Genomic DNA, 22,304 nt, shown 5'->3' with positions numbered 1-22,304 from the left:
ATCTGTATATAGCTCCCTTAAAGATCTTTACATGTAAGCTCATTAATCCTTTTGTTGATTGGGCCCAAAAAACAGTAACGAATAGAGAGAACCCTGCCACCCTCTCTACTTACTCTCTCCCTGGCAAAAAAAAAAAAAAAAAAAAAAAAAAAAGGCTTATTGCTCACTAGGAATATAACAGTAAATCCCTGGTTCAATTTTTTTTTTTTTATTTTAAAAGCTTTTGGTGTTTGTTTTTCTTCCTCTGTAGACCAGGAATGGCTCGCTTTCGAGAAAAATGGCCGAGGGACATTATTGAGGCCAAAAATCTTTTAATGGAGTCAATCACCTTCTAAATTCAATTGTCTGAATCTTACAGAATGTTTTAGGATTGTTTTTCTAATCCAAATATATTAAAAATACAATACAGCACATCGAACCACAGAATATTTATTGAATAATAAACTTGCGGCATACAATCCAGCTGTAATTTTTTGCATTCATTTTTCCATTCAACTTCCATCACATTATCAGATTAACTAGTATGTTTCTAAAAGATTTTATTATCCCTCTATGCATCCTTTAGATCCTTGCAAGCACAGAGCTGAATTTAGAGAGGTGCTAAAATTCACCTCTCAGACCAAACTAAGATTAGTACTTGGCTTCTTGTTTCCCCTCTGCACTTAAGTCTCCAGCCCAGACACACCTTTTATGGACACAAGTGGGAATCAAAAAAAAAAAGGCAATAGTTTTACAGTTTATAGTATAATCAGTTTGAAGGGTTCCCCTTCCTCATAGGCCCATTCATTTATAGTGAGTTAAATCTTACTGCTAAATAATACATTTTGAAATTCTGCAACCTGGCATGATGCCTTCCTCAACTTACCACTTTACTTACATTAGCAGCTGGGTGGCTTGAGGATGGGGGTGGGAGGATAATGACACAGGGATGGGTTCAGTTACTACCCTCACTTATTTTTTGTCTTCCTATCCTCACACCAGATTATCACTTGTTTCTAATTTTCCTGTGAGACTCCCTTGTTGGGTTGCCAAATTTTAAAACACCAAAGACAAAATTACATTATACTCTGAGTGACTACTTACAAGTACTTTAGAATACATATTTACAAAGACAAACACTGGAAAGAAACACAAAATACAAATGATAATTGATGTGAAGGAACTGTAATTTTTCTTCCTTATTTTTTTACTATTATATTTGTACAATAAATTAAAAAGGAGGGATAATCTTATCAGAGCAATAGACATGAGGTGGGAAACTAGATAAGTTTTCTTGGAGAACAAAAAAAAAATATATATATATATATAATACACATTTAAAATACAATAGCCTTACTATTGACTCATGGCTCAAGTGACTAAGCATAGTTTGAAGCATTAATTGTAATAAGCTGAAAATGCAATACTTTTAGCCCTTTTATTCTTCCCTTTACTTCCCCAAAGAATATGCTACCGAAACAATTCTTTGGCAGATCTTTCCTATACAAACCCCGATGAAAGGAATGGTAAGGTTCTGAAATAAATACCTTTTCTTTCATTTACTCAACAAACAGTTGTTGAGCATCTACTCTCTGGAGGACACAAGAGAATCAAATAAAAATTCACAATATTCGGATATCACAAAATTGCTGCAGTTAAAACTACCATGCCAACTAAAAATAATGTCCTGGGGCTGGGGTTGTAGCTGAGTGGTAGAGTACTTGCCTAGCATGTGTGAGGCACTGGGTTTGATCCTCAGCACCACATAAAAAATAAATAAAGATATTGTGTCCATCTATAAGTAAAAAATATTTTTTTAAAAATAACATCCTTAGAGAATAAAACTTTTAAGTGGGAATTATAAACTTTAGGTTTTATTATATAAGGAAGTAAATGGATTAAGACAAGTTTGGGAACTTAGTTCCGTTTTTCTTTTGCAATACTGGGGACTGGACACAGGGTTGCTTTCCTACCGAGCTACATCCCCAGCCCTCTTTATTTATTTTATTTTTTATTTTGAGACAGGGTCTTGCTAAAGTGCTGAGGCTGACCTAGAACGTGTGATCCTTCTGCTTCAGCCTCCAGAGTTGTTAGGATTACAGTCATGTGCCACTGTGCTTAGCTCTAGTTTCCTTTTAACTTTAGGAAACTACAGATTTATTAGGCTTAGCAAAATGGATAAATACACATCCCTTCAAGTTCAGGGGTCATGAATGTTGTTACATGCTGACAGCTGTTTAGTTCAGTAGTTGCGGGTTAAAAGTAGACATTTTCTTAGAACATACAGAAAAACCTGTGCTCTATACTATGAAATATGACTGCTTTACTTATAAATTCCTTAAAGAAAAACCACTTTAAACTATTATAAGGAGAGAGGGCATTTAAAAATAGCACAGTCTGAATTTACCCATCATCCAGTAACCTAAATTCATCCTATGTACATAATAACAACACAGATCAAACAGTTTCCAACCATAACAAGTCAAAATTTACATTGCCCCTTCCCTTTTACACTTGTGACCTAACTAAAATTGAACAAAATAAGGGAAGGAAAAATATTATGATCACAATTTTTACTTTCAAAAATGTGATGAAATAAGGGCCTTTTATACAAAGTTAAGAATTAAAATGAATGATAGATATAAAAACATAAACTGAAAGCTTTAACCATGCTTAAAATGAAATCTACCTATTACATAAAGGATAGGGTTAAAAAAGTTTAATATCATTTTATCTACATCTGTTTGAAACAACTAAGTTAAAATACTATATTTTTCCAATCAGTACTCTTGACCGTAGTTGACTCTCACTCTTTTTAGATGTTATCTTATCATTAAAGTACAACTTAGAAATACTAATTTATATTGGCATAGCAATAAATTTCCCAAGACTTTATATTTGAGAGAACTTTTTGTTTCTTGCAGTACTGAAGATCAAATTCAGGGCCTTACACATGCCAAGCACCTGCTGCTCTACCACTGAGCTACACCCCCAGCCCCTAAAATAACTATTTTTAAGTAATTTATTAGGAATTCCACCTAATGTTCACATTTTTATTTAAACAAATGCATAGGCTAGTATGCATGTTGGTTTGTTAGTTTTAGAATGGAGGTAGGGACTTAAACCAAAATTAATTAATTCCTGGGCAGACTGTATATTGTATTATACAAGTCAGTTTTCAAATTCCAGATTTGCTTTTTTCAGCAAAGCCTTCATTTTGTTAACAAAAATAGCCTCCTATATAGCTTCTATATATCAAGTCCATTTATAACACATTCAACACAGAGGAATGATCATTTCCCACAAGTTCAATGGGATGGGGGAGAGCATCATGTAGAGCCAATAGTAGCACCGAACCATGGCATGTGATTAAGGTTTCTCATCTCACTGATTCTTTCTCTCTATGCCACCTCCCTTAATACAGTAGGATTTCACTCATATTTTGGATTTTTAAACCAGAAAGTTGTAAGTCAATCCAAAATAATCCAAAGAACTTAAAGATATATCAATAAGCAGCTTTTTATTGAGAGATTGAAAGAGTTAAATAGAAGGCACAGTAGCACTGTAAAGCTTTTTCAGAGCATAATAATCTTTTTGTGTATATGTATGGAACCCAGGCTTTCTTTTTTGTTATTAAAAATATCTGCTGAGCAATCGGAAAATCCTCATTTGTCATCCTTTCCTTTGGTCTTTCTGTATACCATCTCTCGAAAACTGGCCAGAATCTTGTTCTCTCTCTTTCGTCTTTCTTCTTGGTTAAAGGATGCAAGGGCTCTCTTCTCGTCAGCACTATAGATCTGGTTCTCTTTCCGCAGTCGCACAGCCTCCATTCGGCGATGCCTGGAGATAATTTTATTTTTGGCTTAATTTCTCAGTAATTCTTCTCACAGAATATCCTCATCAATCTTTTCTTAATACCATTTTTTTTTTTTTTTGGTTCCAGGGATGGAACTCAGGGGCACTTAACCACTGAGCTACATCCCCTACCTTTTAAAATTTTTTTATGTTGAGACAGGGCCTCGCTAAGCTGCTGAGGCTGGCTTTGAACTCATGATCCTCCTACCTCAGCCTCCTGAGCTGCTGGGATTACAGGCATGCCTTACTGCATCCAGCTCTACTAGCAGTATTTAAGAGAGCCTATAGGTCCACATTTGTTAAAATGATAAGTATTGTTAGAACTTTCAACTTTTGTCTATCAGATGGGTGTAAAATGGTATTTCATTAAGTTCTTGATTTCTATTTCCAATAATAAGAATATCTTTTTAAGTGAATATTGGGCATATGTATTATTTATTTTGACAAATGCCTGTTTGTGTCATTTTCCTATTTTTCTTTTGTTATTTACAGGTATTCTTTAAATTTTCTCAACTATGAGTTGTGTGTATTCTAAGATCATATTCCAGTTTGAAACTTGTCTTTTTACTTATTTTAATGCATCTTTTCATGAACACAAATTCTTATTTTTAACCTAGGCAAATTTATCAATATATATTATGGTCAGTAGACTTTTTATTTTCTTTAGAAAATACTTCTTCATCCCAAGGTCTAAAAGATATCTGCTCTTTGAGTCCTTAATCTAGTGGCCCTGCCTTTCATATATGATGATTTAGGGTCTTACTTTCATCTTTTTCCATATGGATAACCATTTTTTTCTTTTTCCATTTACTAAATAGTTCCCTCTTTTCCACTGATCTGACATGCCATATCTTTCATATACCAAAGTCCCATACACATATGGTTGTCCTTGGGCTCTGTATTTTATTCCATTGAGCAATTTGGTTGTTCTCCTATACTTTCTAAAGTGCTGTAGTTTCCTAAGTTCTCATCTTTGGTAGAGAAAATCTAACCTTCCCTACTCTTCTTCAGAAATGACTTGGCTCTTCTTGGCCTTTTCATCTAATAAATATATTTGAGAACCAGTTTGATAAGTTTCATGAAAAACTGTTTGATTGGAATTTTATCAAATCTATAGATCAATTTGGTAAGAAACGACAACTTTAAAATATTGCCTTCCTACCCATGAACATGGCAGCTCTCCACCATTTAGGTCTTATTTAATGTCTCTTAATAAAATGTTTTCCCTGTAGAGGTTTGGGGCATCTTTTGTTAGATTCATTCCCCAGTCCTTTGTAATCTCTGACACTATTATAAAAGATGTTTCCTTTTTTTATTTTATTACATTCTGTAGTTGCTGTTTTTTTAAATTTTTTTTTAAATATTTATTTTAGTTTTCGGTGGACACAACATCTTTGTTGGTATGTGGTGCTGAGGATCGAACCTGGGCCACACGCATGCCAGGCGAGTGTGCTACCGCTTGAGCCACATCCCCAGCCCTGTAGTTGCTTTTTGATGGTATATAGAAATGCAATTTACTTGTGTGTAGTAACCTTATATACAACAATTTGTTACACCCTTCTATTACTTATAATTCAACTAAAAATTCTTTGGAATTTTTTATGTAAACATATACTTCACAAAAAATGACTGTGGTATATCATTCTTTCCCATCCTTATGCCTCTGGTTTCTTTTCCTTGTCTTACTGTGCTAGGTCTCTGAAATGATGTTTCACATGTTGGTCCTCAGAATTCTCAAGATTCTGAAGGTGTGCTTTAGGGGTTCTGCAAATATTTGCTTCCAGTGTCATTTCAAAATAGTTATCTACTTTTTTAACTTTTTAGTTATAGGTGGACACATATCTTTATTTTTATGTGGTGCTAAGGATTGAACCCAGTGTCTCACGCATGCTAGGCGAGTGCTCTACCTCTGAGCCACAACCCTAGCCCTAGTTATCTACTTTTTAAAGAAGTAAGTTTTAAAGAATCCAAATTTCAATTTGATTTCAGTACTACTGCCCTATTACCTTACTCTCCTTGTTCTCCCTGGTTACTGTGCTTTCTTCTCCCTAATTTTGTATTCCTTTCAGCATACTGAACTTGACATCTTTCAAAATCCTTCTCTGCTATTCATTACCATAAAACTGGGTACATTGACAGCTGGAAGCAAGCTCAAAAACCAAGAAACATTTCTTGTGCAAATGTTTTTCTTACTACTAAATTGCCACATTCCTTGTGGAACTATGATAGATAGTTAAACTTCACTATATCTTCCAGTGGATAAAATATCTGTATCAAAAAAATGAACTAGGAAAGGACACAGGAAATAGTGATTCTTCAAAGTTAGGGTTATAGTTGAGTTTGAGACTAAGTTTTATATAAACTTGGAATGTTAGCTAAGTATGTTTATACCAAAAAGCCAATATCAAACCAATATTTATACTCCAATTTCCAATCACCAAAATATTATTCTTGTAGAAGGAAAAGGAAAAGAGCTAATCATGGAAACTGAATTCAATGCCAAGAACATACCTGCTACCACTCATTACATAACCTGAGCATTCAAATGATGCAATTTCTTCACTTGTCAAGCCAATTTCACCTCTTCGTGGGATACGTTTTCCAGCTTTTACATATTCGGCCATAGCTGCACCTTCACCAGGTAAGAGAGCATGGCCATAGCTACAAAGTAATTCAGAATCAGAAAAGGTCCATTAAAAACCATCTCAATATAATAAAACTAATCGTCTAAAGAGAGCACAAAACATTTTTTTCAAACAACAAGAATAACAGTGCTGAGCAGTAGTGTGCTGGGAAGCCCAATGTGAATTCCTTTAATTAATGAACAATGCACTATGACCTACATTATTAACTCAGAAATGCATAAATATTTTAAACAAAAGAACTGACATTAGTGAGTGTAAATTCAGGGTTTATAATTGTAGGTTTATTTATCTCTACAGGTACTGCAATTTCTGCTTCTTCCTCTAGCTCATTCCCTTTCTCTTTTTCCCTTACAAAAAAAAAAACCTAAATGGAGAAATAATATCTCTAAAATTAATATTTTTAGACTTATAACTAAAAACAAGTATCTATTACCTTTGATTCAAAGAGACTTTAAAAGCTATTATCCCTTCATTTAATTCAGTGAATGTTTCTTGCATACCTATTAAACCCAAAGCTTGAAATACAAAAATAATCTTTGTTCTTTTGGAGTTTACATATTAATAAGGATATAATTATAATACATGGTAAAAAATGTCTTCCACAAAAGAATGGAATATGCTGTAAGGATTAAAGTGGGGTAGAAATTACAACTACTTGTGGAGGGGAAGTATTGAGAATCAGCATATGCTTCCTCTTTTTGAAAAGGGCTTTGAAGGATAAAGATTTTAACAGGAAGAAATTGGGGATAGGGAAGAAAACAGGGCAGGAAGAAGAAGCAAAGGCAAGTTGGGGGGAGAAACAAGCTGAATAAGGCACAAAAGTGGAAACATGTACTGTAAACAAAGGGAACTTTTAGTAGTCCAGGTCAGATGGAACCTGGGGAGTAGAGGGGGATAAGCTTGGCAAGGTAAGTTACGGCCATACTTTTTGAAAGGTACATTAGATATTATAAATACACTGCAACTTACTTCAAAGGTTTGTCATCTTGAGAAGCAAGTGTTTTTGGAGCCTCTGGGCCAATTAAATCAGAGGGTTCTTCAGCCTCTGCATGAAAGATATTCAGAAACACATTCACATTTTGACCAAATGGTTACTTTAATGTTTCATCTGTTTGAGTTAAAGTCTATCAGAAGAACTTACTTGATCGATCCTTCCAGGGATTCTCTAGAAATTCTTCTTGAGAATCCTTAGAACTTGAATCACTAGACTCTTTTCTGTTCTTCTTAGACTTCTTTTTCTTATATTTCTTCCTGTAGGGATTATAATTTGATACAAATTCACTTAATATTCCCATGTTAAAAGACATTTTAATTTTTTAAGTCAGTAATGAAAATGACTTCCAAGCTAATTCAAACTTGTTAGAGAAGTTTAAGTTAAAAATTTTCTAATATTTACCCAAATCATGTTTCACTATTTAAAAAGAGATTAAAGGGAACAATGAAATATAGTTCTTATATTGTAGAAAGACAACAGAAATAAAACAGCTTAAGAACAGCTCTTACCAATTTGAGCACTAATAATATCTTTGTAATGAATTAAAATGTATTAAATGTGTTTACATTTTTGAGCTCATAATACTAAAAAAATCCAATTCATTATTTTAAAAAACAAGTGATGATAATTGCTGTACAAACTATACTTCAGGATATTTAGGTAATTGATGAGTGCAAGCTTCTTTTATAGAATTATTCTACCTAATTAATGAAGAAGGAAAGTCAGAATTAGGCTATCATCATTTTGCAAACCCTAATGAAGTAAAGGATTAGACAATAACAACCAATGGCTGCTCATATAGCAAAAAGAGACAACCAGACATTATTTTGTCTCCTAATGGAAGTAGACAGCACCACCTATGAAGCTGCCCAAATTAAGCTTGTCAAGTCTCTATATTATTGTATGGGAAATACAGAGGTCAGAAGAGCATGCTGAAGTACACAATACAAATATAATCATTGCAATTTATAGACATTATTTGGATTCTGCTTTGAATACACTGTAGAAAAAACTACTGAGAATTGAGTAATTATTGTTAAATATTTTGGGCATGATAACAACATTGTGTGTGTGTGTGTGTGTGTGTGTGTGTGTGTGTGTTTAAGAATGCCTATCTTTTAGAGAAAGGTGAATTATTTATGGATGGAATGATATTTGGGATTAGTTCCAAGACAATAGGTGATAGTGGAGACTGCCCATGAGTTGAAAATAATTCAAACTGGGTGATGAGTATACAGGGGAATCATACTGTTTTATATAATTTTATACACATTTTAGCTTTTCCACTAAAACATTATAGAAAAAAACTGACGATCTGTGTTTCTTCTTCTTTTCCTTTTTCTTATTTTTCTTTGCTCTCCTCTTTGTAACTTCATCTGTAAATTAAAACACATTATAATTAGAAACAATTTTAAATTCTAAAACCCTAATACTTTTGAGTAGATGAAGTCCTATTGCTATACCATTTGATGTTACAGAGAAATTAATTCATATTAGTATTTATTGCAACTTGCCAGAAACTGTACTAGGCACTGGGAACATAAAATTAAAGTCATACTAGGTATAAGGTGATATAGAGTATTATTAATTTCATTGAATGAGATAACAGTTTTGTGTTTAAGTAGAAAGATGTCCTTACTTTTTAAAAATGCATATAGAAATATTTACATCAAAGTATATTTGTAACTTACTTTGACTATCTCAATAAAAGACCCATATGTGATTGTGTTATGCACATGTACAAATATGGCATAATGAGTCCTACTATTCTGTATAATTATAATGCACCAACACAAAAACATATTTGAAGCAATTATGTCAAAAATACTAACAATTGTTAAATTTGGATAAGAATATGGTATTAATTATACTATCAGTCATGCTATTCTCCTTACTTTTCTGAATGTTTATAAAGATTTTCATGATAGAAAAAGGTGAAAATATGGTACTGCAGTACAGAGGAGAATATTTTCTAGTGGCTCAGTGTGATAGAGAAGAGAGATGGGTATAGAGATAAATATAATCCAGAGTGACAGAGGAATCTTGAAATCAGACTGATTTGGGGAGGGTGTTTGAAGAATAGTTGGCTAGGAAAAGGTGACTCTTAAGCTAGTTTAAAAAAATATCAGTTTATTACAAAAGTACTCTATGCCCATGGTTGCTGTGAGTGAGTGAAGCTGGAGGAAGGGACAGACTGTACAAAGAGTCCCTCTGTACCAAGTGACACGGTCAAGAGAAAGAACATGGGATTCTGATCAATCAGGGTCTGAAATTTACTCTGAAGGCTAGGGAAAGCTACTGAAAGATTTTAGGTAGGGGATCGGCATCCTCAGATTATGCTTTTGTTGGTTTTTTTTTTTTTGTGATGCTGGGGATAGAACCCAAGGCCTTGCACATATTAGGCAAGGGTTCTACCACTGAGCTCTACCCCAGCCCTATATTTGCACTTTAAGAGAATTCAGTCTTCCAGCAGTAAGGAAGAAAAATGACAATGGGGACCAGGAAACCTGGATAACATCAGAGGAAGAGACACTTATATATATGTGTCAACCCCAAAAGAGGCAACTTCTGGTCATATATCAGCCAGGAAAGGGTATAAAAATGTGGCTTTTATACAAATTTACAGAAAATTAGGAAAACAAAAAGGTAAGAATATAATTAGAAAAATAAGATAATATCACACTGTTGAATTTTAACACATTTTTAAAAATATTTTTATTTGTAGATGAACACAATACCTTTATTTATTTATTTTCATGTGGTGCTGAGGATCAAACCCAGTGCCTCACATGTGCCAGGCAAGCACTCTAACCACTGAGCCACAAAACCAGCTCAAAATGGAACACATTTAAAAATAAATTCGGGTGGGGAAGTAGCTTAGTTGATGGAGTGCTTGCCTAATATTTGCAAGGCCCTGAGTTTGATCCCCAGCACCACCAAAAAAATAAAATAAATCGGATAAACAGTAAACTTTTTTAAAAGCCATCTTTTCGGTGGCTTATTGTGAAGTACCACCCCAGATGGGGTACCTTGCAGCCAACCTGAAAGGAGTACTTTATAGCATGCCTTTTAAAAAAATTATACAGAGGTGGAGCCCACTGGGCATGCTAATTACACAAAAAGAGCTCTCCCTGTATGGTTTCCTTTGGCACCACACATCTTGCAGCCTAACCCCAAGTTGGTTTGGGTTCCCTGTGCTATGTACAACTATGCACAATCAATTTGGAGTCAGTTAGTTTACATTTGAATCCCAAATGTGACCTTAGGTGTGGTACTTATTACCTGCTCTGTTCCTCCATTTCCTCATCTATAAGATGCTATTGTGTGGACTAAATAGCAATAATGAATATAAAAGCACACAACAGGCTGCCTGCATAAAATCAAGGAGCATTCAGAAACTTTTGGCTATTATTATTTAACAACATCCTTCTAAATAAATTTTAAGAAAAAAAAAAACTAGTTTTGAAGAAAGGCTTGCAGAATGATGTTGGTTTGCTTACCACTGGAGTCTGTTTCAGAATCAGAGTCACTGTCACTATCTTCAGAATATTTCTTGTGTTTTCTTTTAGATGATTTTTTCTTTCTCTTTTTCTTAGACTTTTCTTTTGAATGACTAGACTTCTTCTTTTTCTTTTTTTCATCTGTAGGAAACACAGATTTAAAAAAAACTAATTTCTAAAGAAGTATTTCTAAATGTCAATTTTATTGTTTTTGAAATATGGAAAAGGAATAGATGATTGGCAATCTGAATAAAAGCAAAGTCCAATGTTCAACTACTTATAAACTTACTTTTAAAAAATATTTTTTAGTGTTGATGGACCTTTATTTTATTCATTTATTTATATGTGGTGCTGAGAATGGAACCCAGTGCCTCACACGTGCTAGGCAAGTGTTCTACCAATGAGCCACAACCCCAGCCCCCCTAAACTTACTTTTTAAAATCAATTAAAGGGACTGGGGTTGTGGCTCAGTGGTAGAGCACTCGCCTAGCATGTGTGAGGCCCTGGGTTCGATCTTCAGCACCACATAAAAGTAAATAAACAAAATAAATGTATTGTGTACAAATAAAAAATAAATATTAAAAAAATAAAAATAAAATCAATTAAAAAGTTCTATATTTAAAAAATACCTTCTGAACTAGATGCTGAAGTAGTGCTTTTCTTTGGCTCTTCATCCTCTACTGGTGTATGTTCATCAGAGCTAATTTAAAGAAAATGGTTGTAAGAATTAGAAAAGTGATGAAATATTGACCTAGGAGTATTAAACAGAGCCTTAAAATTTTTAGTAACAACACTGATTGCCTAAGAACCATAAAAGTAAGCACAGGACCATTTTTGTAAGAGCATATTTCAAGGGTCTACTACCTTCATAATAAAAAAAATTCTTGCATTTCCATCATTCTACAGGGTTTATAAAGTGTTATTCAAACAAAACACAGAAAAATCTATAATTTCAGAAGAAACCACAGGGAAAAAGGAATAGAAACCATAAGGAAAGATGAAAGGCTATGGAAAGACTTCAGGATTGTTTTTTTTTGGGGGGGGGCGGGGAGGGGGTGATGGGTATTGGGGATTGAACTCGGGCACTCAACCACTGAGCCAGATCTCTAGCCCTGTTTTGAATTTTATTTAGAGACAGGGTCTCACTGAGTTGCTTAGGGCCTTGCTTTTGTTGGGGCTGGCTTTGAACTTATGATCCTGCCTCAGCCTCCTGAGCATGTGCCACTGTGCCTGGAGACTTTAGGATTTTATTCTTACCTTTTTTTGTCTTTTGGAAAGGCTGAAGATAGAATCCAGGGCCTCAAGCATGCTAGGCAAACACTCTACCACTAAGCTACCTTCCCTGCCCCAGGATTTTATTCAAAGTGTATAAAGGATATATGATAAAGCAACAACTGCTCTGTCTCCCCAGAGAAGGAAGAACCTAATAAACTAGTCTAAAGAGATTTCATTCATTTGCAGAGAATTCTGAAAGTGAGAATTAATAAAATCTTTATAATAGTTCAGAAAGAGAGTTTCCACATCATATAATCTTTTCCTCTGAAAATAAAACCTGGAATAATTTAGGAATTGTCTAGAAAATTATTTCTAGAGTTTTTTCCAACTCTAATTCTCTGAGTTCAGGTTCTTTAAGCTTTCTCCAAAGGTATCTATAAGAACAAGTTTCAGGGCTGGGAATGTGGCTCAGTCGGTAGTGCGCTCGTCTGGCATGCGTGCAGCCCGGGTTCGATTCTCAGCACCACATACCAACAAAGATGTTGTGTCCGCCGAGAACTAAAAAATAAATATTAAAAATTTTCTCTCTCTCTCCTCTCTCACTCTCTCTTTAAAAAAAAAAAAAAAAGAACAAGTTTCAAGCTATGTGTGGAGGTGCACAAATGCAATTCCAGGTACTAGGGAAGCTGAGACAGGAGGATCACAATTTTGAGGCCAGTCTCAGCAACTTAGCAAGACCCTGACTCAAAATAAAAAATAAAAAGGGCTGAGGATGTAGCTCAGTGGTAGAGTGTTCTGGGTTCAATCCCTAGTACCCCACCTAGCCCTCAAGTTTCAGATAATAATGCTTTTCATCCTGCCACAAATTATAGTTTACCTGTCAGGCAATTTTAATTGTCTCAATTCAAATTAAAGTAGACAAAGAAATACAGAAGAGGGAAGAAAAAACTTATGAGTAGTACCAAAAGAAACAAAATAAGGGGAAAAAGCATCACACCTTCAGATAGTATTGGATATAGGAAAATCAGCTGAACAAATCCATACTAATATATTCATTTTTTAAATTTGTTTGTTTGTTTTAGTTGTGGATGGACACAATACCATTATTTTATTTATTTATTTTTATGTGGTGCCGAGGATTGAACCCAGTGTCTTGCACATGCAAGGCAGGCGCTCTACCACTGAGCCACAACCCAGCCCTCATTTTTTTAATATTTATTTTTTTAGTTGTAGGTGGACACAATATCTTTATTTCATTTTTATGTGGTGCTGAGGATCAAACCCAGTGCCTCAAGTGTGCTAGGCAAGCACTCTACCACTGAGTCACAACCCCAGCCCAGTATATTCATTTTTCTTTTTTTCTTTCTTTTTTGATGTTCATTTTTAAAGAAATTTCTTTGTAATGCTATAAACTGCCATGCAATCTGAAACTGGGTTAGTGGAGAACAATAATTCAAAATAATGTATATTAACACTGAACCTTTCTAAAAATAGGAAATTAGATGCATGGATTACAATTTAAACAGAACAATTAGCATGCTAAAGTCCACTAACAACATGTTTAATCCTTAGATATGTTCCGTTTTTATTTTTATTTATTTGTTTATTCTTTGGTACTAGGAATTTAATCCAGAGGCACTTTACCATTGAGCTATATCCCCAACCCCCACCTTTCTTTAAATTTTGAGACAGGGTCTCACTAAGTTGCTTAGGGCCTGGCTAAATTGCTGAGGCTAGCCTCAAAGTTGCAATCCCCCTGTCTCAGCCTCCTGAGTCACTGGGATTAAGGCATATGCCACAGTGCCCAGCTTGTTCTACATTTTTAAAACATAGGAGTAGAATAGCACAAATCACAAGAAAATTTTAAAAAACTGAGATGTAAAGTTCTTCACTTAACCATAATGTTCACAGAGCTGGGCGTAGTGGTGCACACCTGTAATCCCAGCACCCTGAGGCTGAGTTGGGAGGATCATGAATTCAAGGTCAGCCTCAGCAATTTAGCAAGGTCCTAAACAACTCAGCAAGACCCTGTCTCTGAATAAAATATAAAAAAGGGCTGGGGACATGGCTCAGTGGTTAAGTGCCCTTGGGTTCAATCTCTGGTATTAAAAAAAAAAAGTTCACAATAGAATCAGGATTTAAATTAATGTTATAACATATTTTTAAATCACTTACTCAGGTTCAGGATTCTTTGGAGAAAGTCCCCATACTTCAGGAGCTCCTAATTCTCCAATCCTCTCTCTCTCACTTAATCTCCTAGAGGATATAAACATTTAAATTATAACTCATGGATGGATTATTTCCTAAATGTACAATCAAATTCAACAAGAGTCCGGTTAAATCCTATTTTCCCAATGTTTTATTATATTATTTTCTTTTTAGAGCCAGGGTCTCCCTATTTTGCTCAGATTAGCCTCAAACTACTAGGCTCAAGTGATCTACTTCAGCCTCACAGGCTTCTGAGATATAGGAGCCTGCCATCACAACTGACTTTCCTTATGTTTTAAAAGTTAATAAAAACCTGGTTTAAGTGGAAATTAATCACATAGGAGTTGATGTTCTTGTAATCCTATCAAATGGTACAAACTACAGATAGCCTCAGTGCCTGGATAAGAAACAATAGCTTGGGAGACTGTCCAGGGCATCCCTATGCCAAGTGCATGGCACAGCTTCTAACTGATCACTTCATTGTAATATGTGACAGAATGTTTTACATTTTGAAATAACTTTGTTCATGCATGATTAAAAAAGAAGTCTCTTTTGATTTAGTCAAACCTTCAGTTTTCAGGAAGCTAAGAATTAATAAAGAAAATAAAAATGAAGAATTAGAAATAGGAAATAAAGGGAGTTCTGAAAATAAAAGAAAAAAATTATTTGACAAATATTATACTCAATGAGATGTCAGATTTGTTCCCTCAGTTTTCCCTTTAGCTCCTTTTTGGAAAAGGAGTACATTCTCTGTTCTTTGGAGGACACTAAAATTGTTTAATTATTTTGTTTTATGATGTTTGTGATTTATTCTGTTTTAATTTTTGCTATTTTTCATAAACTGAAAAATAAAACCCTAAGGCTCAGTTCCTCAAAGTTTAGCTGTTTTAGATTCCATTTGTTTTTAATAATCCTTCAAAATAAACATAATTGGTTTGGATTTTTTACTTCTTTATTCAGGGGAAAAGATATAGCTATACAGAGTCAGTCTCAAAGGGTTTGCCACTTTGAAGAAACAGTCCAAAAGGGGCCATACTTGTAATTGTATTTAGAATATACAAATATAGGGGAAAGAATGCTGCCAGACTCTGAAGAACATAAAGTCCTGTTCTTATACCTGTTGCCATCTGGCTTCATCTGCACTGTTAAGACAAATTACTTATCTTCTAAATGTACAAATGCAAATTTCACTTAAGCATGGGGCTGGGGTTGTACCTTGGTGGTACAGCGCTTGCCTAGCACATGTGAGGCACTGGGTTTGATCCTCAGCACCACACAAAAATAAATAAATAAATAGATGTATTGTGCTCATCTATAACTAAAATTTTTTTAAAAATCACTTAAGCAGTTCTGACATTTTTTGGTGAGGATTCACCAGCAAGAAGCCATTTGCTTTTTGAGTGATATATTCTATGGATACTTTTCTGAACAATTTAACTTGGGTAGGTCTTTTAACCTAATTCAGGACTGTTTTTATTTTCTGCTTCCATGCATGAGGCACTAATAGCTAACAGTTATGGAATATTTATTATGTTCCAGGCACTAAATTATTACAACCTTAAAAGACATGGTACTAATTTTATCCACCCCCATACCCTCACCCTGCTTTTTTTTTTTAACAATGCTCAGGATGGAACCCAGGGCCTCAAGTATGTTCAGTGAACACTCTACCATTGAGCTATATCCCAGCCTCAGCATCTTTTTAATGGTGAAGAAATGAAGTTCACAGAGGTTAAATTAACTTTCACAAGGCTGCACTGCTATTAGGTGGATAACAAAGGTTTCAAGCAGTCTGATTCTGGAGCCTGTCTTTCTCATCACTATACTTTATTAGTTCCCACTGCTGGAAGAAAAAGAATCATGAAGCCATCTCCCAACTGTTGGAACTTTAACTTGCCCCTCAATGCCTGTAATACTTTCGGACTTCTCGTTTCTTAAACACATAGTGCATGGCTTAGTACAATGCCCAACACATAATGTTTAATAAATATTAGATATTGTGAGTCACACAGCAATGATTCTAAGCCTCTTCCTTAAACCAGGCACTTTCCCACTCCAATATTCATTCTTATTAGAGGAGACCCAATCTCACCCTGACATCATTTTTCACCAACAAGATTGAGACCACTTACCCAGATCTTTCTTAAGGTAACTACATCTACAGCTAAGCAGATCACTTCCCCCACATTCATGTAATTATCTTGTGCAATATAAATCCTTAATTTCAACTCTTTCCAATTCCGTACAAAACATTTCCATTGATATATTCCGTTATCTCAAACTTGTCTGTTTCTCCACTCAAGCAATGATTGATTGCATGTCGAATTCTGGAACCAACAGAATAGTGATCCTTCTTTCCATGAATTCAGTTTGTGAGCAATAAAATCATGCTCACGACTGATAATGACACAGCCAAGTAAATGCTATAATTCCGGTAGATCTGAGGCTCTTGGAGACGTCTGCTAACAAGCCAGGAGCGGGTAAGGGGACAGCGATAAAATAGGGCGCTGTATAAAGGGACCCGCCGACAAGTGAAAATATATGGGAAATAAAGGCAGAATACAAGGTTGCTGTGAGTGGAATGAAGAAAGGGACGAAAATGGGTGCAAGACAGGCAGAACGAAATGCGAATAGTCAGAAACACAATGAACGATAAATCGGACTCGAAAGGCGGGGGGGCTCATACAAGAAAAGATGCGGCGAGCTCACTCACTTCTGCCGCAGGCTCTCTTCCCTCTCCTTGTCCAGAAGGCTAGGCCACGGCTTGTCGCTCCCGTAGGGGCGTGAGTAGCTTCCATAATACGTGGAAGAGGAGGCAGAAGCAAAAGGGGTGTTCCGTGGCGCAGAGGGCCGCTCTCGAGAGCGCGAACGCGAGCGCGAGCGGTATGACTGGTTTCGGGAACCTTGGCTGAGACCACCCAGCTGATGACATAGGCCATTCTTGTCAACAGTCCGAGAACAAGAACGCGAGCGCGACCGGCGACACCGCGGGGAGCGGGAAGATTTGCTGGGTTTGGGGCTCTTCGACGAACTGCGGCGTCTTCCTCCGGAGCCAGAGGCCTCCCGCTCAGGGCTGCGGGAACTGGACACTGGAGCCATTACCGCAGCTGTGCCCCCGAAGCTGGGGGCCAAGGGGGCGCTCTTGTGACCCCGGGAAGATTCCCGGTTGCCTTGGCTCCCACAACTCGCCGCCGAGCAACCTCCCAAACCTGAAGAAACCTTGGAAACAGTTCCGGGTACGTCAGCAAATACCTTCCCCAGACCTAAGGGCTCCTCCCAACCGGAAGGGGCAGGTACCAGTATAAATAAGCCGGTCTGGAAACTGGGTCCGCGCATGTGTTCAGTTCCGACAGAGGTTCATCAAATCTAAGGTGTGTAGGAGATCAAGTCCTTTCTCAGATTCGAACTTGAAATACCTGAAGAGAAAGTCCACGGAACACAGGATATGTTTCACTGAGTAACCATGTGAACAACACACAATTCTGCATGTGTTTCGTGTGCTGTCTCTGTATAATTATATAGGCATGTGTATGTATATGAATATATGTACTTTATGCATATAAACATATATATACACACATCAAAAAATATGATTTCTTTTCTTTTTTGAAATCCCAAGCAAAATAAGAAGGGTTTATTGCAATTAGGAGTGAGCTATGATATTGATGCCCATATTTTCTAGTTAACTTAGAAAGCACAAATTCTATGTTAATGACTTGAGCCTGATGCTCTCCAATCAAATTAGCAGCCCATAGAAAAACTGCATATTTAATTCCCCAGTCACACATGTCCACCAATGTGCTCCAACTAAAGGAAACTGGAACCCACTAGTTATCCAGCCCATTGAACCAGTCTTTCATTTACTAGCGAAGCAATAGGGTTAATGATCAGTATTTATATTCATGTTATAATTTTTTGCATGCTACTGGGGATGGAATCTATGGGTGTTCTACCACTGATATTTATTTATTTTTAATTTTGAGACAGAGTCTCACTAAATTTCCCAGGCTGACCTCAGACTGCAAGCCTCCTGCCTCAGCCTCCCAAATAGTTGGTCTCTTTTTGCTTATCAAGCCCCTAACTTTTGTGATACCAGTCTGTACACTTTTGTAGCACTATTTTTTAAACTTCATTTCAATCCAAATTCCCCCCACTTTCCCTCCCCTTCTCTCTCCTCCTATTCTCCCTCCTCTACTCTGATAATCTTTCTTTCACTCCTTTATTTATTTATGTGTGATTGGTACTTCTTTTCTCCTACAAATTTATAATTGCATACCAGAAGGCAAAGAATAAGATAAACGCTTTTTGTTTGTTTTTCACTTTCACAAAAACTCCATTCTTTTCTTTATTTTTTAAATATAGTTGTAGATGGACAGCAAGTCTTTATTTAATTAATTAATTTATTTATTTATGTGGTGCTGAGGATCGAACCCAGTGCCTCACACATGCTAGGCAAGTACCTCACACATGCTGCCACTGAGCTACAGCCCCAGCCCCTTATATGCTTTTTCTATGTATATATAAAGATGAAATTACCTTTGGTATATTTACAAATGTATATCTCATGATTTCGTTGAATTCATTCCATATTTCTTCCCCTTTCCCTTCCTCCCTCCCTCTCCTTCTCCTCCTACTCCACTGATCTTCCTTATGTCTTATGATATCTGATCCCCTCCCCAACTACCTTCTTTCTCTTATTTTGCTCTTACTTCCACTTATGAGAGAAAACATTTGGCCCTTGATTTTCTGAGTCTGGCTTATTTCACTCAGTATGATGTTCTCCGGTTCCATCCATTTCTCAGAAGATGACATTATTTCATTCTTCTTTATGGCCGAGTAAAACTCCAGTTTGTAAATATACCACATTTTCTTATCTATTCATCTGTTGACAGCCATCTGGGTTGATTCCATAATCTGGCTATCGTGAATTTGTGTTGCAGTACCATTTTATACTGTTTTTAAATGACTTGGATTTTTGTTGTTGTTGTTGTTGTTGTTGCAGTGCTAGCAATCAAATCCAAGCCTCACACATGCAAGTGGTAGACCACTGAGCCACATCCCCAGGCTATCTGATTTGGATTTTTGAAGACACATAGATTTCCTGTAAAAATTCCAAATCAAGTCTATTAGTAGCTTAATGGCCTCAGGGATTTTCCTAAGAAGTAACTCATCAAACTGAAAACTAATGTGAATTGATTATGGGAAATCTTTTCTTTTTGAAATTGAAAGGACAGTTTTATGAAATAATGTTAAACAGAAAAATGGACCACAATATTGGATATCGATATCTTCTATGTAAAAACCAATTGGTCATGGGGCAAGATCCAAAATCTGAATTGAAACCAGAGGTAACTCATGCCTGTAATCCCAGTTATTCAGGAGGCTGAGACAAGAAGATCCAAGATGGAGGCAAGCACAACTTAGCTAGACCCTGTCTCAAAACAAACATTTTTAAAAATGGTTGGTGATAGGTTGGGGTTGTGGCTCAGTGGTAGAGTGTTTGCCTAGCATGTGTAAGGCACAGAGTTCGATTCTCAGCACCACATTAAAAAATAAAGATTTTTTTTCATCTACAGCTAAAATTATTTTAAAAAATAAAAAAAATGTTTAGGGATGTAGCTTATTAGCAGAGTGCTTGCTTGGCATGAGTACAGGCCCTGGATTCAATCCCCCATACTGCAAATAAAAAAAAATTGAACTAAATTGAGTCAGAGAAATTATGTGATTTGGAATAGAAATTTTCTAATAAGAAAGCTTTCAATGTAAAAACTACTGTCTAGCTGGGCACTGTGGGGTGTGTCTATAATCCCAGCTAGCCAGAAGGCTGAGAAAAGGAGGAATTCCAAGAGTCCAGGAGTTCAAGGTTAGCTTTGGCAACATATAGAGACCCCTTAAGAAGGAAGAAAGTCTACAGCCTAACTTCTGTGATACCAAGCTGTGCACTTTTGTATCAGTTAAGCATAAAAGTTTTGCAACAGTGGTCTATCTGTCCCATGGCACATGCTTCCTTCCTTTTTTTTTTTTTTTGTACTAGAGATTGAACCCAGGGACACTTAACCACTGAGCCACATCCCCGGCCTTTTTTCTATTTTACTTAGAGACAGGGTCTCACCAAATTGCTTAGGGCCTCACTACGTTGCTGAGTCTGGCTTTGAACTCATGATCCTCCTGCCTCAGCCTCCTCAGCCACTGGGATTACAGGTAAACCACCATGCCCAGTGCTTCCAGGCTTGCAGAGGGTGGGTCCTATCGAATACCAGCACAGCCCAGACAAAGAATCATTTACACTAAACACAGACCTGACATTCTTTTCAGGAATCAAATCATTGTATCTTATGGGGCATGGGAGCCTTCAGTTTCAATACACTATTCCTCTTTGTAATATGAGACCCTGCAGGTACATGATTGATACCCACAAGAATTGAGACAGGTTTTGGGGTTGTGAAAATGGGGGTTGAAGAAGTGATTAGGGAAACTTTTCTGATCAGTATCCATTTGAATTAGTAGATACTTTATGATTATAACAATAATTGTTTAAGAGCTTCCAAGACTAAAATTTATTGATCATATTTTTTTTTGTACTAGGGATTGAACCCAGGGGTGCTTTACCACTGAGCTACATCCCCAGTCATTTTTATTTTATATTTTGAGACAGGGTCTTGATAATGTGTTTAGGGCCTTGCTAAATTGCTGAAGCTGGCTTCAAACTGGCAATCCACCTGTTTTGGACTCCTGAGTTGCTAGGATTACAGGCATGCATCACCATGAATTATCATGCTCAAAACCTGAATCACTTACTTCTTTAAAAAGTGCATTATAGTTATACATAATAGTAAGGTTCATTTTGACAGAATCATACATGCATGAAATGTAATTTGCTCCATTTCAATCTGTACTGCTTCTTTCCCCCCTTCCTCTCCCTATTCCCCTTCATTTATTCTACGGGTCTTCCTTCTTTTTTTTTTTTTTCCAAATTGGTGCTTTATAGATATACATCAAGGTGGAATTCATTGAGATATGTGTGTATGTGTGTAGCATACATAATTTTGTCCATTTTATTCCTCATTTCCTCCCTTTTCCTGTCCCTCAGTCCCTTTCCTCTATTTCACTGATCTCCCCTCTATTTTCATGAAATCTGCCTCCCTCTCTTTTGTCCTTTATGTTGTTCTAGCTTTTGCATATGAGAGAAAACATTTCACCCTTGACTTTCTGAATCTGGTTTATTTCACTTAGCATGATGTTCTCCAGTTCCGTCCTTTTACCAGTAAGTGCCATATATTCATTCTTCTTCTTTTTTTTTTTTTTTAAAGAGAGAGTGAGAGAGGAGAGACAGAGAGAGAGAGAGAGAATTTTATTTATTTTTTAGTTCTTGGCGGACACAACATCTTTGTTTGTATGTGGTGCTGAGGATCGAACCCCGGTCGCACGCATGCCAGGCGAGCGCGCTACCGCTGAGCCACATCCCCAGCCCTCATTCTTCTTTTTTTAATATTTATTTTTTAGTTGTAGTTGGACACAATACCTTTATTTTGTTTATTGTTTTTATGTAGTGCTGAGGATTGATCCCAGGGCCTCTCATGTCCTAGGTGAGCACTCTACCACTGAGCCACAACCCCAGCCCAAATTTGTTCTTCGTTAAGGCTGAGTAAAACTTCATTATGCATATATACTACATTTTCTTTATCCATTCATCTGTTGGCAGACACCTGGGCTGGTTCCATAATTTGGCTTTTGTGAATTGTGCTTCTATAAACATTGATTGCTGGGGTTTTTGTTCTCCCGACTAAAAGGCTCAGGGGTCACTCTAATTAAACTGGGCTAACTGGGCTGCATGAAATAACCATACAAGAGACACAAATACCTTTTTCTTTGGGGTCGCTGTGACGGCTCCGTGAAGCAAGGGGTCAG

At 36.3% G+C, this 22,304-nt stretch overlaps 1 protein-coding gene across 1 annotated transcript; it reads right to left on the bottom strand.

Moving 5' to 3' along the window:
• Nucleotides 1-309: 309 nt before the first annotated feature.
• Nucleotides 310-17,613, bottom strand: Nkap (NFKB activating protein). Its single transcript, XM_026409076.2, has 9 exons — nt 17,110-17,613; nt 14,364-14,444; nt 11,603-11,673; nt 10,974-11,114; nt 8,786-8,849; nt 7,621-7,730; nt 7,449-7,524; nt 6,346-6,495; nt 310-3,819 (listed from the first exon to the last, which is right to left on the bottom strand). Exons 1-9 carry the CDS (start codon nt 17,493-17,495, stop codon nt 3,645-3,647), a joined length of 1,254 nt encoding a protein of 417 aa, XP_026264861.1. The 5' UTR covers nt 17,496-17,613; the 3' UTR covers nt 310-3,644.
• Between the last annotated feature and the right edge of the window lie 4,691 nt (nt 17,614-22,304).

The sequence above is a fragment of the Urocitellus parryii genome, chromosome X (assembly GCF_045843805.1).
Source record: "Urocitellus parryii isolate mUroPar1 chromosome X, mUroPar1.hap1, whole genome shotgun sequence".
Lineage (NCBI taxonomy): Eukaryota > Metazoa > Chordata > Mammalia > Rodentia > Sciuridae > Urocitellus > Urocitellus parryii.
The sequence above is the reverse complement of the archived record's forward strand: the minus strand, read 5'-3'. Positions and strand labels throughout refer to the sequence as shown.

Bases quoted from the DNA above. Each gene is read 5' to 3' on its own strand.
- Nkap (XM_026409076.2), bottom strand. From the start codon at position 17,495: ATGGCTCCAGTGTCCAGTTCCCGCAGCCCTGAGCGGGAGGCCTCTGGC. The intron at 11,674-14,363 runs GTAAGTGATTTA...TCTTTAAATTAG, and splicing joins CCAAAGAATCCTGAACCTGA to CTCTGATGAACATACACCAG. The intron at 7,525-7,620 runs GTAAGTTCTTCT...TCTTTCATGCAG, and splicing joins TCCCTGGAAGGATCGATCAA to AGGCTGAAGAACCCTCTGAT.